At 40.5% G+C, this 21,637-nt stretch overlaps 1 protein-coding gene across 4 annotated transcripts in view; it reads left to right on the top strand.

Moving 5' to 3' along the window:
- The window catches only part of DPH6 (diphthamine biosynthesis 6), a 403,785-nt gene that overhangs the window by 344,722 nt on the left and 37,426 nt on the right, over positions 1–21,637 (top strand). Inside the window, exon 15 of one of the 4 annotated variants that reach the window (XM_045016406.1) lies at positions 417–608. The exons of the other annotated variants lie outside the window; for them this stretch is intronic. Coding sequence (XP_044872341.1) covers positions 417–457 — 41 coding nt within the window. The 3' untranslated portion in view covers positions 458–608. Of the gene's footprint in view, positions 1–416; positions 609–21,637 lie in introns of those variants that run through there. 4 annotated transcript variants of the gene reach the window in all.

The following is a 21,637-nucleotide window of genomic DNA, read 5'->3' as shown; positions in this document are numbered from 1 at the left end:
ATTAAGACAAACTAGTTTGTTTACATTTATGGGAGATAATGCTGCCTGCTTCTTATTTATAATGTCAACTGAAAGTGAGAATAGGCATTCACATGGCACTTTTGTAGCTGCCGTTGCAAACCTCGTCCCTCTCAGATTTTGGAAGGCACTTCAGATTCTTAAACCTTGGGTAGCGTGCTGTAGCTATTTTTAGAAATCTCACATCTCATATTTTAGAAAGATGGTACCATCTTTGTGTTTTGTCAAATCTACTGTGAAAGTTCTTAAAATGAACATGTGCCGGGTCACCATCTGAGACTGCTATAACATGGAATATATTGCAGAATGTGGGTAAAATAGAACAGGAGACATACAATTCTCCCCCAAGGAGTTCAGTCACAAATTTAATTAATGCTTTTTTTTTTTTTTTTAACAAGCATCATCAGCATGGATACATGTCCTTTGGAATGGTGGTTGAAGCATGAAGGGACATATGAATCTTTAGCACATCTGGCATATAAATATTTTGCGATGCCCGCTACAACGGTGCCATGTGAACGTCTGTGCTCACTTTCAGATGACACTGTAAACAAGAAGCGGGCAGCATTATCTCCTGCAAATTGTAACCAAACTTGTTTGTCTGAGTGATTGGCTGAAGTAGGACTGAGTGGACTTGTAGGCTCTAAAGTTTTACATGGTTTTATTTTTGAATGCAGTTATTTTTTGTACATAATTCTACATTCGTTCAACTTTCATGATAAAGAGATTGCACTACAGTACTTGTATTAGGTGAATTGAAAAATACTATTTCTTTTGTTTTTTACAGTGCAAATATTAGTAATAAAAATAAATATAGAGTAAGCACTATACACTGTATTCTGTGTTGTAATTGAAATAAAATATATTTGGAAATGTTGAAAAACATCAAAACATTTAAATACATCGTATTCTATTATTAACAGCGTGATTAATCGTGATTAATTTTTTTAATAGCATGATTAATCGCAATTAATTTTGTAATCACTTGACTGCCCTAATTAAAAAGTGTTTTTAATTTAAGGGGAGGGGTCACACTCAGAGGCTTACTGTGTGAAAGGAGTCACCAAACAAAAGTTTGAGAACCACAAGCTAATGTGAAAATAATGTTGTTAGATGTTCAAAACAAAGTACATGGGATGCTACTCTGCCAAGAATCTAAGTAACATATATGTGTATTATTTGTTCATTCACAACTAATCCTCCGTACCATAACAGAAAACACACATTCAAATACGCAGAGGGCTATAGGCCCACCCACAGATCTAGATAGCATATTCAAATAGGTAACATAGGGGAACAAATAAAAGGAAGGATGCTTCAGAAGTAATTCCAGGAGCTCAACAGCTCTAGTGGCAGCTACAAGAAGTTCATGGAGGACAAACTAGAGGCTTTAACTCTCCCCAATCATCCTCCAGTATGATGAGCAGGAGCAAGAGATTCAGTAGCACTAGAAGCAGCAGTGACTGGGAAGATAAAGAGGGACATTTGTCCCCCACTAGCCTTCTCCAACATGGTTGAGGGGGCCCAGATGCTCAGTAGATCCAGTGGCAGTAGCCAGGAGTGATTCTTTTATACTCTCCCCGTTTCCCTGGTCTCAGGCCTCAGCACAGGCAATTAAAGCCAAAATTTTTTTTTCCTTGATTAGCAATGAGATCTTAATCAGTTATTAATTTCAATCAGAAAAGGAGCCACTAAAGGTTTCTAGAACAGGGGTCTCAAACTCAAATGACCCCGAGGGCCGCATGAGGATGAGGCCCCGCCCCTGCCCTGTCTCTTCTCCACCTCCTCCCCTAAGCGCGCGCAGTTTTAATAAATATATACACTCAGTAATGCACCTCACTCAAAGGACAAAACACGCACTTAGATTTACTGCCTAAGGCTCTGGGAGGGAGTTTGGGTGGGGGAGGGGGTCTGGATGCAGGCTCTGTGCTCGATGCAGGCTCCAGGCTGCGGCATTTGGGACGGAGTTTGGGGATAGGAGGGAGTGCAGGGGTGAGGGCTGTGGGGCTGAGGGCGAGGGGTACATGATGCAGGAGGGGGCTCAGGGCTAGGGAAGAGGGTTGGGCTGTGGGGTGAGGGCTGTGGATGAGGGGTTCATGATGCGAGGGGGCTCAGGGCTAGGGAAGAGGTTTGGGCTGTGGGGTGAGGGCTGTGGATGAGGGGTTCATGATGCGAGGGGGCTCAGGGCTAGGGAAGAGGGTTGGGCTGTGGGGTGAGGGCTGTGGATGAGGGGTTCATGATGTGAGGGGGCTCAGGGCTAGGGAAGAGGTTTGGAGTGTGGGGTGAGGGCTGGGGATGGGGTTCATGATGTGGGGGCGCTCAGGGCTGGGGCAGAGGATTAGGGTGCGGGGGGATGAGGGGTTCATGATGTGGGGGCGCTCAGGGCTGGGGCAGAGGATTAGGGTGTGGGGGGATGAGGGCTCTGGCTGGGGCTGAGGATTAGGGTGCAGGGGGATGAGGGGTTCATGATGTGGGGGTGCTCAGGGCTGGGGCTGAGGATTAGGGTGCGGGGGGAATGAGGGCTCTGGCTGGGGCTGAGGGTTTGGGGTTAGAGAGGCTCAGGGTAAGGGAAGCCTGCCTTGCCAGTACTGGCGGAGGGCAGGCACTAGGACCCTGCACCCTAATCCTCAGCCCCAGCCAGAGCCCTCATCCCCCCACCCCCGACTCCGCTGCCCCAGCCCTGGGCGCCCCCACATCATGAACCCCTCATCCCCCCGCACCCTAATCCTCTGCCCCCCCCTTACCCGAGCGCGTCTCCGGCGGTCCCGCACAGAGTCCCGTGGGGAGGGGGCGGGGCTGTGTGCGCCACGCCGAGCGCAGCGCGCAGCCCCGAGCTCCCAGCCCCGCCCCCTCCCCACGCGGCTCTGAGCGGGGCGGGGCTCAGGCGCTCGGACGGAGACTCGGCGCTCTATGCGCCGAGGCTCCAGGAGAGGGGTGGAGGCGGGAGCCTCCGCTTTTCTCTTGAGGGCCCTTGCGGAGCTCCCCTGGGGAGCTCCGCGGGCCGCAGGGAAGAGCTCCGCGGGCCGCATGCGGCCCGCGGGCCGCATGTTTGAGACCCCTGTTCTAGAAGAAGGGTAGTGGGGTTTGAAAATATTTGTGCCTACATAGCACCTCCATCAGATTGTGTTAAAGTGCTTTACAAATATTAATGAATTCAACCTTACAGCATCCCTATGATGTAGAAAAATATTATTACTTTCATTACACAGATGGAGGAAGTGAGACACACAATTTGTGACTTAACTAAGATCATGAAGGCTATCAGAGAGCCAAGATTAGAACTCACGGGCTCAGTTGTACATGTATAATTCCCTCTGAATGGGCATAACACCTACTGAAGTTAGAAAGATTTGTGCATGTGCAACTGATGGCATGATCAAACCTCATCTCCTGATTCTTTCCCATACCTCTGCCTCAGCCATAAGAATCATAAAAGTCAGAGATGGAAAAATCCTACAGGTATCTGAAGTTCCAATCCAGCTCCTAGCCAATGCAGAATGTTCCCTACAGCATATTTTCTATTTATTAATGTCCAGGCTAGTTTTCACAGTCCTGAACAATAGGGATCTTCACCTTCCCTTAGGAAACTATACCTATCTCACTGTTAGGACATTTTTTCTGAAATTAAGATATTAAGCCTAATTTCTTATTTTATTAATTTCATCCCATTACTCCTAACTATAACACTGCATGTCACCCAAATACTCTATATGTTTGTTGTTTACGCTCCTCAAATAATGATAAACCCCTCCACCCCAACACACACACATTATATTAAAGCTATACATATTTAACTTGTTTCATCTTTCCTTGGCCACCATTTTTGGTACTGTTCTCTGGACTTACTCCAATATGTCAGTATCTTTTGGTAATGAGTTATTCGTTATTGTCATGCATTACTGAATGCAATATTTGCTATATTTTATATTAATGAAGTGTAAGGGACAGTTTATAAAGGCTACAAAATCAGTGTTAGAAATGTGGCTGGTTTGTAACTGATTAGCTTTGCCATCACCAGCGGATGATGCAGAAATGGGAAAAATATGTGTTGTTGTGACTAAAGTATATAATTTGGTCAGACAAAAATGTTGTAAATGTGTCATAATGCAGTCTGAAATAGACTGTGAAAACAGAGCTTGGTTTTCTACCAAACCCTATTAATTTAGGTTAAATGGGAAATTTGGGAAACAGTTGCCAAACTTGAAGAAGAGGAAAATTCATTTTTAATTCCTTAAGCTTCCTGTTAAGAAAACAAAGAATTTGCCAAGTATACTAGTTGAGGCATCAGTTCTCTGCTGCTGTTCCAATAAACAAACAAACAAATAAATAAATAAATAATAACTGGCTAAAGTAGTACTTGGGGAAACGAATCATGCTCTAATAATATATGTAATCAATTAGGAAACATTGACTTAATCCACTGTGATGTTTTGAAATGATGTTTTAAAAAGGTGAAAGTAGCTAAATTTAGTCCTGGGCCACAGAAAGTGGCTTAGGAATCTTGTTATTACTGCCCAAAAAGTGTCCAATCAAGAAACTTTAGATATTAAATTAAATGGTTGTTAATGCTGGCAGTTGAAACTTTTTACACCTGTTTTTAAGGTCGTACTCTTATTTCATCTACCAAAAGTCATTTTGTAACATATTTTTAGAAAAGTGTCTCACATAGAGTTATGGGGGAAAGGATTGTTTAAATTCATTTTTATGTTTGCTACCCTGAATTTTGTAAAATTCTTTTTAAATTAATATTACCAGTTGGCTGAATTCTTGTATGAACATATTTTTGCCTATGATGCAGTTGTTTAAATGTATTAGTTCTTTCTTTAGAGCATAGGCCCTCTGTTCTTTAGTTTTGCAAGTTTTATGTTCCAACTGTGCAGCTGCCAGAAAGAGAGATCTCCAACTGCCTTATGCTGCTCAGGGCCAAAGCCAGACTTCAGAGCCAGAAGCCATGGTGAGAACTCCTAGTTGTGAAGAGTAGACCAGCATTTGTCACTTGAAGGTGATGATATTGCAAAGTCTCATACCACAAAAGTCTTGGCCTAAACTTTAGATGGAAATAAAATCTTTTAATAGACTTGCCCAGTGATTAGTTTGAGATGACACCTTTTATTCTTGATCTAGAATATTAACAAGATATTGATGAAGACATATTGAAACTACTGTGTAACTCTCCGTGTTGTTTTTAAGATCTCTGTTAATGAAATCAGAGAGACATTTATAATCTACTTCATTCCTCCATAGTATTTTCATAGCTGTGTGTCAGATTTTGTAGTCTGTTTCCAAGCAATTCACAGAATTCACTTTTGTGCATAAAATGTACTTTTTAATTCCCCAGTTCATTTAGGCTATTACTTTTATGTAATTGGATCCATGTCAGTAAGGCACCTGAAGATATACACAATTTTCATAGAAACAGCCATAGATCATAATGATGAATTTCTAGGTTTGCTACCATGTAGGAAACTGGTTTTGGAATAGCTTTAGGATGTTTTCTCCTTAGGCAATTGGATACTATATTTTTCAAGGAGGCCAGTCATTTTCTGTGGTGACCTTGGCAATGCTTGATGCTATTTGACCTTGTATCTCAGCAGTAATGTGGACCCCTCAGAAGTAACTGACTAGTGGGTGAAAAGCTTCAGTGAGGGTGCTCAAAATGATGGAATAAAAATCTGCTTCCTTATATAATAGATTGTAAGAAAATTAGTTTTATATTAGCCAGAAAAGAATCTGGGTAATACAGTGTCCTTTAGAAAAATAACTTTGGTGCCTGAAAGTTACACAGATACATATATATATCAGTGCATGCATTAACTACAGATGGCTTTGTAGCATGCCAAAATGAGGGCTGAGAAGCTTTCTTTCGGTGTGGTATTAAGACAGCACCAATATGAAAACATCATATAACAATGACTTCAGGCAGGAAAACTTAGCAAAATTGTGTGGCATATAGGTCTCCACTATAGAATAGTCTCCATCCATCCAGAAATCACAGTGCCTCTTGCGTAACTTCTCAGTGCCCTTGTGAATTACGTACCAGGCAGGGCAAAACATTCATTAAATCCTTTCCTGAGACTAGCTCCATGCCCCCACTATGGCTCAGCCTATGCATTTTTGGAGCCTCAGCATATTGAAAAAAAAATCTCTTTGCATATGTCCATAGTTGACATGTGTCACTTGAACCAAATCCTTCTCTGTATTCTTTTTTATTGCTAAGGGCAGTTATCCCAGTGGTAGGAATAAGCTACAGCATTGAGTACAAGTAACAAGCTGTCTGACAGACTCTCAGAATGCACATTGTTACACTGAGGCATGCTTATGAGGCAAAATAAATGGAAGAATAAAAGTAAACTGTCGATGTTGCACAATAGAACAGAACTCAGGATTACACTGCCAACTGGTACCAACACAAATAATAAATTAAATACTTTACAGTAGGGACTGTTATAATAGGAGAGTGGATCACATGTACATGGATAGGTGAGGAAGAATGAAAAAAATCTTCAGTGCACCTGCACCTCTCCAATATGACAACGTAAGCACATGACTTTAATGGGTCATCCAGCAGTGTTGCCTGGCTACTGGTAGTCTGTCATCATTTACAATTAGAACCATCATTCTTAGGTCTGGGCAATCGCTATCCCAGTAAATACTGGCTGAATCCTACATAACCTACTCTAACCACTCTTCTGTACTGCTGATTGATAGCTTAGGGTGTCATTTGGCACCTGTGGTGACTGACAACCACAGAAATCACTCAGGCCCCTTTACCTGACTAACAGCAATGTACCGGTATACTGGGAAATTGATAGTGTTACCCACTTGGCTTCAGGGAGTGGACCCAAAGCAGCCACCACTGCAAATCTACTTTCCCTGTGGCTGAGGAGAGTAGTAATCAGCTTACTTTATTGCTATTATTCAAGCATATCTATATTTCTAGCATCTTGTTTATTCTTATGAAAACATACGCAGAGGTTTGAATTTGAAATTTAAATTTTGAAGTTCCTTTTTGTTGCTACCACTTTCTTAAGACTTTGGGAAAACAGCAGCTGGAAACAGGCCTGAAAGAAAGCACTTTGTATGTATCGTCTGAGTTTTGCAAGTACTATACAGCAGCTCTGATTAAAATCTTTTCCACTGTGCAGTTATGTAAGGGTTTGGGGTTGTTGGTGGGTTTTTTTTAGTTTATGAAGCACCTTTGAAAGCCACACTCTGAGTCTGACTCAGAAGAAGATCTATGAAAATTATGTTTACCATCCATATAAGTACTGCAATTTTGTTCTACCACCTCCAACCCTTTTAACAAGTATTTGTTGTTCATTTATTCGTTCGTTCTTTCTGTCTTTCTTTCTTTCTTCCATTTATCTTCTATAATGCAGGCATTACAACAACAAAAAATGCAGAGGAAAAATAAAAGTTTTTGCCATGTGAAGTGTAACTTTTAAGCTGTGAAAATAGCTTTAAGTAACTACCAAGAGAGCTGAAGATAAAGTATTTTGCTATTGTCACAGTGCTTGAGAGTTGGCTTTATGTAACTTGTATGGTAGGACCCATACATTCCTAATTTTTTGTAAAGTACTAGTGAATTCAGATTTAAAATAGTCTGTGGTTATTGGGCATTATAGCAAAAGTTACTATAATTACAAAGTCAAGCAATGAAGTCTTATTTTGTTAGTCTCCTTGGCCTTTTCTCTGCTTTTCTAGTCATGCCTCAAAGCTGCTGTCTGGAAATCTAATGAATAGATCTAATTTACCAACCACTGTAGCAACAGCAGTGGTGTCTTGATCCAATCATAATGTGGTCCTTTAAATTACCTTTTTAGTGCTTCTGTTTGCAGGATTGTCTAATAACTATATATTCTAGCATGTATTTAACAGTGAAACGTGTATATACACAGAGTTCATATAATGTGAAACAATCAAATTTAAGAAATGGTCTTTTTGTCTTTAATAACTTTTTAATTTTTTTCTCACAATAAATTAAATTTACCCTACTGAAATTATAAGAATATGTAAATATATTTTAGAGAAATTTATATAATACAGCCAGTTAGAAAGATACCTATATAATGTCTTATTTTTAAAAACGGGAGCTATTTGGATACTTAAACATTAGTTCTTCGAAGGAGCAGAGGTCAAAGGGTGGTTCCACTGTATGTTCTTGAAGTTCTGTGTGTGCGTTTCATTTTATAAATGCATTTACAGCCTGCCATTCTTGATAAGCTACTCATTGCTAGTTTACATTTATTCACGACTCAATATAGAAAAAGGAAGAATGATCCCTCTGAGGAATTGCCTTCTAAGGATACTTCCTTAGAAATCTCCCCTTCCCACCCCTATGTGTTGCTCAGAAATGAGGCTAAAGAGGCAAAAGACTTGCTCGGCTTCATGGCTCACCTGATAAGGCAATGGGAGAAAAGTATATGAGACAAAAAAGATACCTCATGCCTTGGTTCCTGAAAAGAACATTCTGTTACATTTTGAGGGCAAATCAGACACAAAAATTGGGACTTTTTCCTGTTCAGTAGCCCTTTTTAGAACTGTGCGATATTCCACATTTATGTTTTGAGCATTTTTTGTCTTGAAAGGGAAGGATTTTCACAAAAGATCATAAAAATAGCCCCATCTTGGGGAACCACACATCTGTGGTTATTATTCACTATTATTTTGGCTTCTGTACTTTGTCTATTTGACAGCACGTTCTGGATAGTCTGTTTTCCCTGTTGTGCATGTGGATCTTTATACAGCAAGGGTGGTGAAATTAAGGTTTAAAAAATAAGAAACTGTGGTTGCAAAACCACAAAAATTAGTGACAGGTCTCGAGGAGTGTAGGTCCTGAAATTTCTTGTAACTAATTTTTTCTAAATTGACTAGGTTTCAGATTGACAGAATCTGTTTAATTCAAACAAGTGATTTAACTCCACAACGTATGTGGTTTGAAAAGCCTTTTAAAACTTTGAATAACAATAAATGTTTTTACAAGCTGATACTTTTTCCAAATGCCGAGCAGCTGATGTACCAATATTCAGTTTTAAAAAGTCACTTTCCCAATTGTCTGAAAAGAGTGAACATTATTTTTTTATATAAAAATGTTGTTCATCCTTGACATAGCACAAAAGAGCTGTATTCACCTTTTCACTTAATTCCATCTTGTATCCATTCCAGAAGCAAATGTAAGGCTACAGTTATAAACTTTTTCTACTGTATCTCTCATGACCAGCTATGTTTGCATAAATAGCCCTTTTCTATTTAAAAACATAAGAACAGCCATACTGCATCAGACCAAAGGTCCATCTTGCCCAGTATCTTGTCTTCCAACAATCGCCAATACCAGGTGCTTCAGAGGGAATGAACAGAACAGGTAATCAACAAGTAATCCATCCTTTGTCGCCCATTCCCAGCTTCTGGCAAACAGAGGCTAGGGACACCATCCCTGCCCATCCTGGCTAATAGCCATTGATGGACCTAGCCTCCATTAATGTATCTAGTTCTTTTTTTAACCCTGTTATAATCTTTGTAAAATGATTCCAGAACACCAGACTAGACTCTCAGGTGGAGAGATTCAGTTTTTAGAATTTGAACAAATCTAGTCCTATTCTGTATCTGCAGTATTTTTTAATGTTAATGAAAAGGTAAAAGCATGTCCGGCCCTTAGGTGGAGGCTGCAGTTCCCGGCCAGAGGGAACTGTGGAGCCGGGGGTGGGTGCAGCACACACAGCTTCCCTGATCACTCCTGCGCCTAGGGGCCAGACATGCCAGCCGCTTCCGGGAGCTGTGCAGAGCCAGGGCAGGCAGGGAGCCTGCCTTAGCCCCTCTGCACCGCTGATCGGACCTTTAACAGACTGGAGCCGCCACGGTCCCTTTTCGACCAGGTATTCCGGTTGAAAACTGGACACCTGGCAACCCTACAGTGGGAGCTTTCCCACTGACTTCAGTAAGGCCACAATTATCACCCTTGGAAGGCAGTGAGAAGAGTGTTTTAGACAACTTGCTGGAGTAAGAGACTCCATTCCAGTCATGGGAGTCCAAAGCACAGAAGAAAGCAACAGAGTGCAACAACCAAAATTATGCCAAACTGGAATTTGACTGCCTGGAATTGTACTGTATAGAACATTAGAAATTATTGTTAAAAACACTTGGATGTAAACAACCAACAGGAATGCCATTTAATTGCTAATATTATGTGAACAAAATATCTCAGCCTATTCTCTGTCATGAATGCAGCCCACTCTCACAGCAGCTGACTAACACTTCTTATTGCAGTATTCAGTATTTAAACTAAAAAACAAATCTTTCCTACAGTAGTGTTTCCAAAGAAGGGAATAATTTACGTGTCAATGTTCATTTTCTTACTCATTTCCATGGGGTGTGCAGATTTGTCCCTCTTTCTTTGCTTGTTTCTTTGTCTCGGTAGAAACTCATAAGTGCACAATTAGAATTATCATTGGGCTGTGATATTTCTGCAAGTGTAAAACCAGTGTGTCTCCAGGGTCCAATACGTTTCATGATGTTTAGAGACACTTGAGGTTGAGGCAAGTTGTTACTATTATGGAGTTAAATCATTTATATTATCAGTAGACTTGTCTCTCAAATTTGCAAATTTTGTAAGATTTCTTCATTTAAACTTTCATATACAGTTATTGTCTGATTCTGGGAGGATGGCACTAAGGTGAGGCTTACTACATTTCTTTAGATAATCAGAAGGGGAAAACTGTGTTGCAGAAATGCAGTCTACTCCTTAAGTACACCTCTGTTAGTAAATGAAAATCAGTTTCTCCCAAAGACAGGAAGAGAATTGCTAACCTTTATCAGAAACTAGGCCTTAGGTAAATAGGCATAACAAGTAGATCCTTCGTGATGAGGTGACTTGACAAAGCCATCCATAGTATTTCCTCTCCTCTTACCCCTAGGCTAGGCTAGTTTCCCTTTGGCAAGCCATAAATTCATCATGAGTGTGATTTTAGCCCTTTATTGAACCAGGTTTTTGAACATTACTGAACTCTAAGTATTCTTGGTTTGTGGGGTAAATATCTAAACTAGAACATCTCTTTCAATTTTAGCAGAGTTTTCCAAGGGTTTCTTTCTTTCTTTCTTACTGTACTCTATTAGCATTTCTATCTTGCTGCAAGTTTGAATAGACTCAATAGATATTCCAGGCCTTAATTCTTGGTCTGCTGTTTCTCAATGAGTGGATTTAGAAATGCCAGGTATAAAGTTTGCTGAATTACTGAATAACTTTCATCCATCATAATATATTAGTTTGAAACACCTATGACACAGTCAAGGTGTTTCTCGTACTTACAAATTTTGTTATGAATTACAGATGTGTGGTTGCTCAGGACTCTTAAGAGATATTGGCATCACTATTAGGCAGGAAAATTAGACTTTTAATGGGTTCGTGCAAGTTTTCATAGTGTACTTCCAACTAAAATAACTAGGACATTTCACAGATTTGAATATTTTTTCACAGTTTTATTATTCCATTGTATGTCTGAAATGTGAGGATTTAAATCTGATCTTCTTGTTGCTTCCTGCTGCAGTAGCCACTTCTCTCTACAGTCTTTCCATCAAATCCATCTGTATTTCAGCAAGTGACTTTTAAACACTTAATGTTTTTTTCCCTTGGTGTGCTTTTGTCATATACAGCAGAATTCTTTCATTTGTAGTGATATTGTTCCACTTGTCTTGGTTTGGTGTTTCTTTTTGTCAAATCAGTCAAAGCCAGAAAAGGTTCAGCATATATTGTCTGAATAGGTCACAAATGGGGGGAAAAAACATTTTGTTGAACTGAAATGGTACCTTAGTGTCTTGAAAGAGAACATAATAGAACTTGAGAAGAGAGGGGTTTTTTATATATATCTTTGTATAGTGTTAAAAGCTAATGCAGGGTATTTTCAAAGGCACAAAGGGGAGTTAGGTGCCCATGGGAGTCTGGTATGCATAAGGCCCTAAGTGCAGTAAAAGAACATGGTTCCATTGGGAATGGAGAGGCAGGGTGTAAAGTGGGCACATAAGAAAATCTTTTACCCCCTCCTCAGGTCACAGTAGCTCACAAAAGGGAAATCAGAGTAACTGTACATCTTCAAAGCAAACTGCCACTGGAGGATACAGCAGCTGTAGAATCAACTACAGCCCATGGGCGGTAGTGGCCATAGAGCCCAGCCGATGGGAGTGGAGTATTCTGCCTCATTGAACACCAGAAAACAGCTCTGCACAAATCCCATTTTCTTAGGCTTGCACAGAGGAACAGTTTTGAACCTAAGAAATTGAAATTGCAAATGTTTGCTGCAATATATTTTTAGCTGTCCAGTGAAATGTAATATTTATTTTTTCTCAGCATCTCAGCTTAGCAGTTCCCTAAAGTGTTATATATTTTACATGGTGTTCTCTTACCTGGCATCTGAGTGCCATGATTTGTGTAGTTTTCATGAAAAGGTATGCAGACATAAGAAATGCACTTTTCATCTTATTATAGAGGATTTTTTTCCATCACAGTGAACCAAAATTAAAACTTCTCTACAAAAATATTGAAATAAGAGATAATTAGAAGGCACTCTGTGAAAGACGTGATGAATTATAATTCACAGTACCTAAGTGTGGCCTTGAGTTTTGTATAGTAGCCTGTGAACTCACTGGGCCAGTATACCACTTCATCTCAGGTGTTTGTATTTTTTAAAAAATAAATAAACTTGTCATCATGTTCAAGGCTGTAAAATTGCTTCCCTCTGCCCCTGGGCTGCTTCCATGGGATGGTGTAACCTGGGTTTCACTGCCAGTAAAGTAAAGATAGGATGGAATTGGGAAATGAAAATTTAATTCTCCTCAGCCAGGAGTACTATTTCCGGAAGAAACAACAGACAAGTATGTTGAGCACTTTTGTGTCTAATCTTTACAACATACTGCATTGTCCTTAACGACTGTCACTGCAAGGAAGTTTTCTGATGAGGAAATATTCCAATTTCGCTCCACTCTATTATCTTTAGTAAACAGACATATAATATCTCATTTCACAATTGGGGGAAAGTATTTACCAGCATAATCCACATTTACAAGTGTTATCTTTCTAAGTCTTGTATTCAGCAGACTGACCATTTGGGTGAATTCAGACTTAAATATCTTGCCTTGATATCAAAGCACTTCATAGATACTAATGAAAGAAGTCCCCTTGAGGTAAGTATGATTATCCCCATATACTCACAAGGAAACTGCAGCACGGACAGGTTAGCTAACTTGCCCAAGTTCACACAGAATGTCAGTGATAAAGGATAGGCTTTATTTTTACCTATAGCGCACGTTGACTTCAGCGGATGTTGTGGATACTCATCATCTCTGAAGTTCAGGCCCTGTTCTTCAGAAACTATAGCATTTAGTAAGAATAGATAAACAGAACATTGAAGTTGTGTAGTTCATTTAAATGCTCATCTTGTCATAGAAAAAGAGGTATGAGATCAAGTCTGTTATGAGATTGTTCTTCTCTTAGACACTAGTTCATCATTTTAGAACTGTCAAAGGGTCTTGTCACTTCCAGATTTTTATGAAATGCATGACTAATTGTATGTAGCCTCAGGCATTTACATGTATACAATTACATGTATAAAGATAAATGTATACTGTTCCATCTGATTAATCCAATATTTTTTCTGTATTAACCACATAGTAATGAGTTCTGAATGCTCTTGTTTCATATTACATACTGTAGCACACCTGCTGTGGCTTAATCAAGCTTTTCGGCCACTCTAGATGGCTCAAATTATAACATCAGAAATAATCAGAATCTCTGTCTTCAGATTAGATTGGTGTTTTATTCATTTTTCTTTTAAATTTGAATCATTTGACACATGAGCATGTATTATGAATTTATTTTCTTTTAGCTGTGATAATATGAAAATCACTAACTCTTGCTCCTACACATCTAAACGTCCAGAAACAGAAATCTAGGCTGTTTAATAGTGCTTTCACTAAAAGTACTGCTTGTCACTTTAGGGCTTAATTCGTTCAAAAATACTGTATGTGGGAGATCTGCAATTTCTTGCAGCTATTAAGCTTTCATTGCAATAAGAAACATGCTATGTAATGCTACCTGGATATTGGGGGTCATGTTATATTGACTGCCCTGGAATAAAGCGATCATGTGGTGAGTGTTATAAGATGGTTTCAGTGGATTTTAGATTGATTGGCCGCTAGACATGGGTTATTTTGTAGTAACACACACTGGTTGGAACTCATTATCATTTTTATCTTTTTTTTAAGATGTCGTTTTATATGAGTATGCTACAGAACAGGCTTTAGGGCACCGCAGAAGCTTGCAGCATATCAGTCATCCCAGCCCAAAATTGATAGTTACTCTTAAAGCAAGTTGTTCTTCCTTTTTGTAGTTCGTTGTTTCCATTTTAAAAATAAAATTTTCTTCAAATGTTTTTTTTTCTTAAGACAAGTTTTCCCTCCAGCTGCATCTGTTTCAAAAAGTGCATTCATGTGGGCTTACAAGGTCTGTCTATACAGCCCGCAAAAGCAAACCTCCCAGCCCAGGTACTTGGGCAAGTGCTGTAAAAGTAGCTCTGTAGACAGTGCTTTGAATTTGCAGGTCAGGCTGTGAAGCCTAGGGACAGTGATGGGCTCTACCTATGCTCCAGCCTGAGCCACAACTTCAAAGCACTGTCTGCACAACTATTTTTACAGTGCTAGCCTGAGCACTGCCAGTCTGAGGGAGGCTCCCTTCTGTGTGCTGTGTAGACACACCCCCAGTATCTTCAAGTTGGTATTTTTTAGCACAACCATAGGCTCTCTTGGGACCTTCAATTATGTATCTTCACCTTTAGAATGCATATGTTTCAAATTCTTGTCTCCCAAGACATTTAGGAGAGAAGACTGAACTTTACATCATTTTCTGAAGATAAGACAGCCTCCTCCTCCTCATCTAGCACATCTGCTGAAGGAGCCTGTGTGATTCCCTGTGCTTAAGCACACAATGGAAAGGGATGAGGACAACTAGCAGTATAGCCCAGCCCAGAGAATGTGTGGTAGTAGGGTCAAGGCCCTGTCCCCTCCACACCAGCTTGATTGTGCTGGGGGGGTGTGCAGCAAAGACCACCTCTTATTGCACTAATTTTTAGGTGCCCAACATGAGACATGTTGAAGGGGCCTGAGTTTCAGAAAACAATGAACCTCTGCTCTGAAAATCAGGCCACATTAAGGTGTCTGCCGTTGGGCACCCACAGTCACTAAGCACTTTTGAAAATCTTGGTCATTTTGCCTTTTGCAGCTTAGAGTGAAATCCTAGCACCACTGAAGTCAATGAGAGTTTTGCCATTGACATCAGTGGTCCAGAATTTCGCTCCACAGTGCCTCCAGGCAGTACACCTCTTTCCTTTCCAAAGCACTGTTCTCCATGTGAAGAGGCGTAAGTTGGTCCTTAATTTTCAAACCTTTATTTCCAACTACTCCACTCACTCAATCTTTTCGCCTTACTTAAGTTGCTCCTCTCTCTTCTTAGTCTGTTATTCTCTCTCCCACTCTCTTCCCACCCCCCTTTATTTCCATTCTTCCCTAGTTATCTGTTCTGAATTCCATTCATCACTTTTCAGGATGGGTCTTAGAATTTTTAATAAAAAAATAAAACTTTAAGGCAAACATAGTGAACCAACTGCAACAAAACAAGACTGTAAAAACCAGAAAGAAGCAGCCTGGAATATGAGGTGGTCCAGAAAAAGGAGATGTGGCTGACACATACCAGAATATAACAAACACCACAATACAGCCAAAGCTTCTGTTTAAAAATGTGTTTGACTATGTTCAAAATATGATCGGTAGATGAAAAGTAAGGATGAATGGTGAGGGAAAAGATGCATACAAGAATTCACAGCTTGGATTTTACTGGGTGTTGTTTATTAAATTAACAGTAATTAATATTTTTCTCCACCCGCACTTCAGAAGAAAAATAGTGGCATTGGAACAAAAAAAAAACTTGATAGATCAAACACATTCTCACCCCCATCACAAATGCAACATATCCTGTTGATGTTGTTAGTATTTAAAACTGGAAATGTTTTGTATTAACATGGCGGGGAAAGGAATTTTAAAGTAAAATACCCTCTTTTAGGTCCTGATACAGTGAAGTGCTGTGTGTCGCCTGACAAGTGCAAAATGCTGTTCACTCCCATCATTGGAGATTTTTAAGAGCAGGTTAGATAAACACTTGTTAGGGATGATCTAGGTCAGGGATCGGCAAAAGTGGGCTGGGCCAGTTTGTTTATCTGCCACATCTGTAGGTTCGGCCGATCGCGGCTCCCACTGACAGCGGGAAGCAGCGACCAGGACGTCCCTCGGCCCGCAGCTTCCCACAGCCCCCATTGGCCTGGAGCAGTGAACTAGTTATCAGGTCTATGTTGGTCAGTCAGGAGTCAGAGTCTATATCAGAGCTGAGAACAATGCCAGAAGTTCAGGAACAGAGAAGCAGGGCAGTCATGGCAGCTAGCTAGGGATCCGCATTGTTGCCTGGACACTTCCTGGTCTGCCTCATCGACTTCTATAGGGACAAGGAGCCAATCAGGGATCAATAAGATCACTATCAGATCCCTCAAGAGGAGTGTATTCTGGCATTGAGTGGATTGTGGATCATAGAATATCAGGGTTGGAAGGGACCTCAGGAGGTCATCTAGTCCCCCGGCTCAAAGCAAGACCAGTTCTCAACTAAATCATCCCAGCCAGGGCTTTGTCAAGCCTGACCTTAAAAACCTCTAAGGAAAGAGATTCCACCACCTCCCTGGATAACCCATTCCAGTGTTTCACCACCCTCCTAGTGAAAAAGTTTTTCCTAATATCCAACCTAAACCTCACCCACTGCAACTTGAGACCATTACTCCTTGTTCTGTCATCTGGTACCACTGAGAACAGTCTAGATCCATCCTCTTTGGAACCCCCTTTCAGGTAGTTGAAAGCAGCTATCAAATCCCCCCTCATTCTTCTCTTCTGCAGACTAAACAATCCCAGTTCCCTCAGCCTCTCCTCATAAGTCATGTGCTCCAGCCCCCTAATCATTTTTGTGGCCCTCTGCTGGACTCTTTCCAATTTTTCCACATCCTTCTTGTAATGTGGGGCCCAAAACTGGACACAGTACTCCAGATGAGGCCTCACCAATGTCGAATAGAGGGAAATGATCACGTTCCTCGATCTGCTGGCAATGCCCCTACTTATACAACCCAAAATGTCATTAGCCTTCATGGCAACAAGGGCACACTGTTGACTCATATCCAGCTTCTCGTCCACTGTAACCCCTAGGTCTTTTTCTGCAGAACTGCTTCCTAGCCATTCGATCCCTAGTCTGTAACAGTGAATGGGATTCTTCTGTCCTAAGTGCAGGACTCTGCACTTGTCCTTGTTGAACCTCGTCAGGTTTCTTTTGGCCCAATCCTCTAATTTGTCTAGGTCCCTTTGTATCCTATCTCTGCCCTCCAGCATATCTACCACTCCTCCCAGTTTAGTGTCATCTGCACACTTACTGAGAGTTCAGTCATGCCATCCTCCAGATCATTAATGAAGATATTGAACAAAACTGGCCCCAGGACTGACCCTTGGGGCACTCCACTTGAAACCAGCTGCCAACTAGATATGGAGCCATTGATCACTACCCGTTGAGCCCGATGGTCTAGCCAGCTTTCTATCCATCTTATAGTCCATTCATCCAGCCCATAGTTCTTTAACTTGCCGGCAAGAATACTGTGGGAGTGGATCCTAGGGAGTGGCTAAATTACAGCGGTTGCTGGGTGATAGTGTGGAGATGTTAGTTGCCTGGTAGCCTTATAGGCCTGGGTTCAAGTCCCACCAATTCTCACAGTAGGAAGCTGAAGAACTCATCTCTCTTACCAGCGGTCCTTTTCTCCTGGATTTCTGATAACACATCACCTTTTAGGTTGACAGTTGATACAGTCCTGCAACCTCTGTGCATTGAATTCATGGGGTTGATCTGCATCATGCAGAGTTGAGCCTTTTGCTTTGTAAACCATCAATAGTTTATAAAATCTATTGGGAAATAACATCGTTTCTGAAATCTGTTTCTGTTGTGAACCTTCATGTTATCAATGAAACATGAAATTTGGATTATTAAATACATGTATGTTCTAATTATTATAAACCATTGATGGATAATATGGTGAATGTTGAGAAATGTTGATCATCTCTTTAGAGCATAAAATATCCATGAATAATTATTATTACATATTTTTCAGAACCCCCCATCAAAATAACAAATGCAACTGGACATTTGAGAAACTATGTGGGTGTTGTAATAAATATCATTGTGTCACACTTAATTAGCTCATACTGGCATCATGTCGACTGTGAGGAAGCTTTTAAAAATGACAAAAACATTGCAACAGGCAGCAGGGCTGGCTTTATGAACTGCAGGGCCCGATTCAAATACTAGTCAGCAGTCCGGGGCTTCGGTGGCACTTCAACGGTGGGGGGTCCGCTCCGGGTCTTCTGCGGCACCGAAGGACCCCCCGCTGCCGAAATGCTGTCGTAGACCCCCCAGAGCGGACCGCCCCACTGCCGAAATGCCACCGATGACCCCAGGAGCAGACTGCCACTGAGTGAGTAAAAAAAAAATTAAAAAGGTGCCTAAGACACGGGGCCCTCTTTGATGCAGGGCCTGATTCCGGGGAATCAGGGGAATCGGCCTAAAGCCAGCCCTGACAGGCAGTGTCAGAGGGTCTATTGCTATGAATGCATTAAACGTGTGTGTGAGTCGTTGGCTATCCTTCAATATGAAGATGAGGTCTGCCATGGAGAAAAAAGTCATTGATGACTTAAGATGGCTGAGGAGTCCAATATGTGCTGTACAGGTTTTTCCACATATATGACAGGTGGTTGCTTCCACATATATGACAGGGAGTACAACTGCTGGCTGGGATGCTGTACCCTTTCCTTCCTACTGTTTCTCAGTCTCTGGAGCAAGGCGATTCTCTTCAAAACAGGCTGAGGCTTGATGTATTATGCAAAACCATTGCAATCTATTGCCAGCCAGCTGTTCCCAAGTTGTGGAGTCAATGCCTCCCCTTCTTAAAATATACTTTCAGGGTGTCCTTGTGGTGTTTCCTCTGTCCCCCAGGAGTCTTCATGACTAAGTTGAGAAAAAAGGACTTGCTTCGGAAGATGAATATCAGTCATCTGCACACAATGGCCTGCCCAGCAAACTTGTTGTTTCATAAATTAATATTTTTACTGCACCTGTTCAGGAAAATTACTGCACTAAATCTGGGCCCAGTAGAGGAAAGCATTTAAGTACATTTCATGATTTGGGGCCTATGTCTGAAAGGGTCTGCCCTACAGTCAGTCAATAGAAGGAATTGGCTGATGCACAATCACTCATCAATTGCCACAAGCAAACATAAAATAAGTGGTTTCTTGTGACCAGAGTTGAAACTAAAGTAAAAGAGTAAGGTTTCCTGTAGCCAAATGAGGGCTAAACTCAATGAAGCTAGTTCAGGGAGGTGAAAATAATAAGATGCATGTAAAAATACCAAGATCATTGTTTTCAACACAAAAGTCTCATTTGTTCAAATATTGTCTAGAGTCGGCTTAAAAAAGGCCCTCATTTTTGGAAAATGGGCTAATTTTTGAGTTCTTAATGAAATACACAATTGGTTCTTTACAATTGCGTCATAAGTCAGAACATCGTAACTTGGAACTGCAGTCTACTCTATTGCAGGACTAAGCTTCGTAAACTCAAAACCCATAGTCGTAAGTTGAATCGGTGTCAATGTAGAAGTGTCGTAAGTGCCGTTCGTCATAACTCAAACATCATAAAGTCGAGGACTGCCTGTACAAAAAACATAAAATGCCATACAGTTTTGCATTTTATTATGTCTTTTTTCCAGTTGTGGTTTTTTAACCTTCCCCCTTTCCAAGCACAAAAGATGACTTACATTCACAGTGCCTTGTCACCTCCTTATGATATGATTTTAATGCATTCATTCATACTTTTGGATATTTTGTATTTTGTTGTTTTCTTAACTGATGTGAGTCTTGGTTTATGTAATGAGCGAGGGACTAATAATGGTCAGCGACAGGTGTAATTTGAGCAAGTGTTTTCCAAGCTTTCCTACACAGTTCAGCCAAAGCATCTCACTCCTTACACTGAACAGCCCCTGGGTATTCTTGGAAAGAGTTTTGTGATGAACAGAGATTCTCTACTGATTAGGCTGAGACCACGTCATTCCTTTTTTTTTAAGAACTAAGACAGATTTAAATTGAGGTCTTCACGTTGAGCACCCAGTTCAGTTTCTCTCTTACAAGGCTTCTTTAGCTTTCTTCTCACCTACCTTAAATTCACTAAAGAACTCCAGCAAAACAATATTTCTTTTAGCATTTAAAAGCATAACTCCGAGGGAGGGGTTGTTACTAAGAGTAGAGTGTTTATTAAAATATCTGTACAGCTATAGCTTCTAATAATTCTTTTAATAGAGGAAAGGCACCTGAAGACAGATATTCTATACAACTCCAAAAGTATTGTAAAATTACATTTCCTTCTCTCTATCATTTTAAGAGTCAGTTTGATTTATCCCAGCATGGCATATTAGAATAGACATGAGGGATAGAAACAGTCCTATAGTAAAAAAAAAAAAAAAAAGTCTGCACATGAATCTTCTCTGGCTCCCATCTCTCTGCCAGGATCTTTCCATCTCTTTCCCATCAGGAAATTTTTCCTGATGTCAGTCAGCTGATCCCAATATCATCTTAAAACAGAACAAACATTTTAAAATGCAGCGGTTTCTTCCCTCTCCACCCCTTCGAATACCTCTATTCCTCAGCAACCTTTAGAAGCAAAAGGAACTTTTTCCCCCCTAACTGGCAAGTTATATTGTTTAAGTGAATGGTCATGGTCTTAGCCACATCTTGATGCATTTAGTTGCCATGCATGTAAGAAAGCATTAAGGAAATAACAGGGCCATAGATTTTGAACAAAGTTTCTTTTAAAGGAGATATCTATATCATAAAATGTTTCAAAGATGGAAGTCTCTGTATTGTCAACCCTGGTGTAATATTGAAGTCATACCATATTTGTGGAAAGGTGGGTGTTTGCAATCTCTTCTGCATATTTGTCATGATTTTTTTCAAAGTTATCAGTGCTTTTCTATATGTCCTTTAATACTGTTATTCATGGTAGATGAGAAAGGATAGTGTAAGCAGAGAGCGGGAGTCTGGACCTCCTGAGTCATGATCCCAAGCTTGTAACACTACCTTCCTATGTGGACAAGTTGCTGAACTTTACTGTGTGTCACATTCCACAACTGTAAAATGGAAATAATATAACTCTCCTGCTTCGCAAGGGTGCATGAATTAGTTAACAGTTTGAAAGGCATTTTGAAGCAGAACTGTAAATACTAAGAAGAAGTATCATTGAGAGCAAATCTCAGCTCTCCTGCCTGTAAAGAGAAGAGCTCCTTAACTTCTAATCTTTTATACTCTTCTAGATACTATATAAGTATTCACTAGCTTAAGTATTTCTAAATATACTACCAAAAATCCTCTAAATGACAAAGCATATATACATTCATTACGTGTGACAGACAGTGGCCCTAGATCAGAGAGGCATAATTTACCTAACAGTCTAGTTTAAGCT

This window comes from Mauremys mutica, chromosome 4 (genome assembly GCF_020497125.1).
Source record: "Mauremys mutica isolate MM-2020 ecotype Southern chromosome 4, ASM2049712v1, whole genome shotgun sequence".
NCBI lineage: Eukaryota > Metazoa > Chordata > Testudines > Geoemydidae > Mauremys > Mauremys mutica.
The sequence above is the reverse complement of the archived record's forward strand: the minus strand, read 5'-3'. Positions and strand labels throughout refer to the sequence as shown.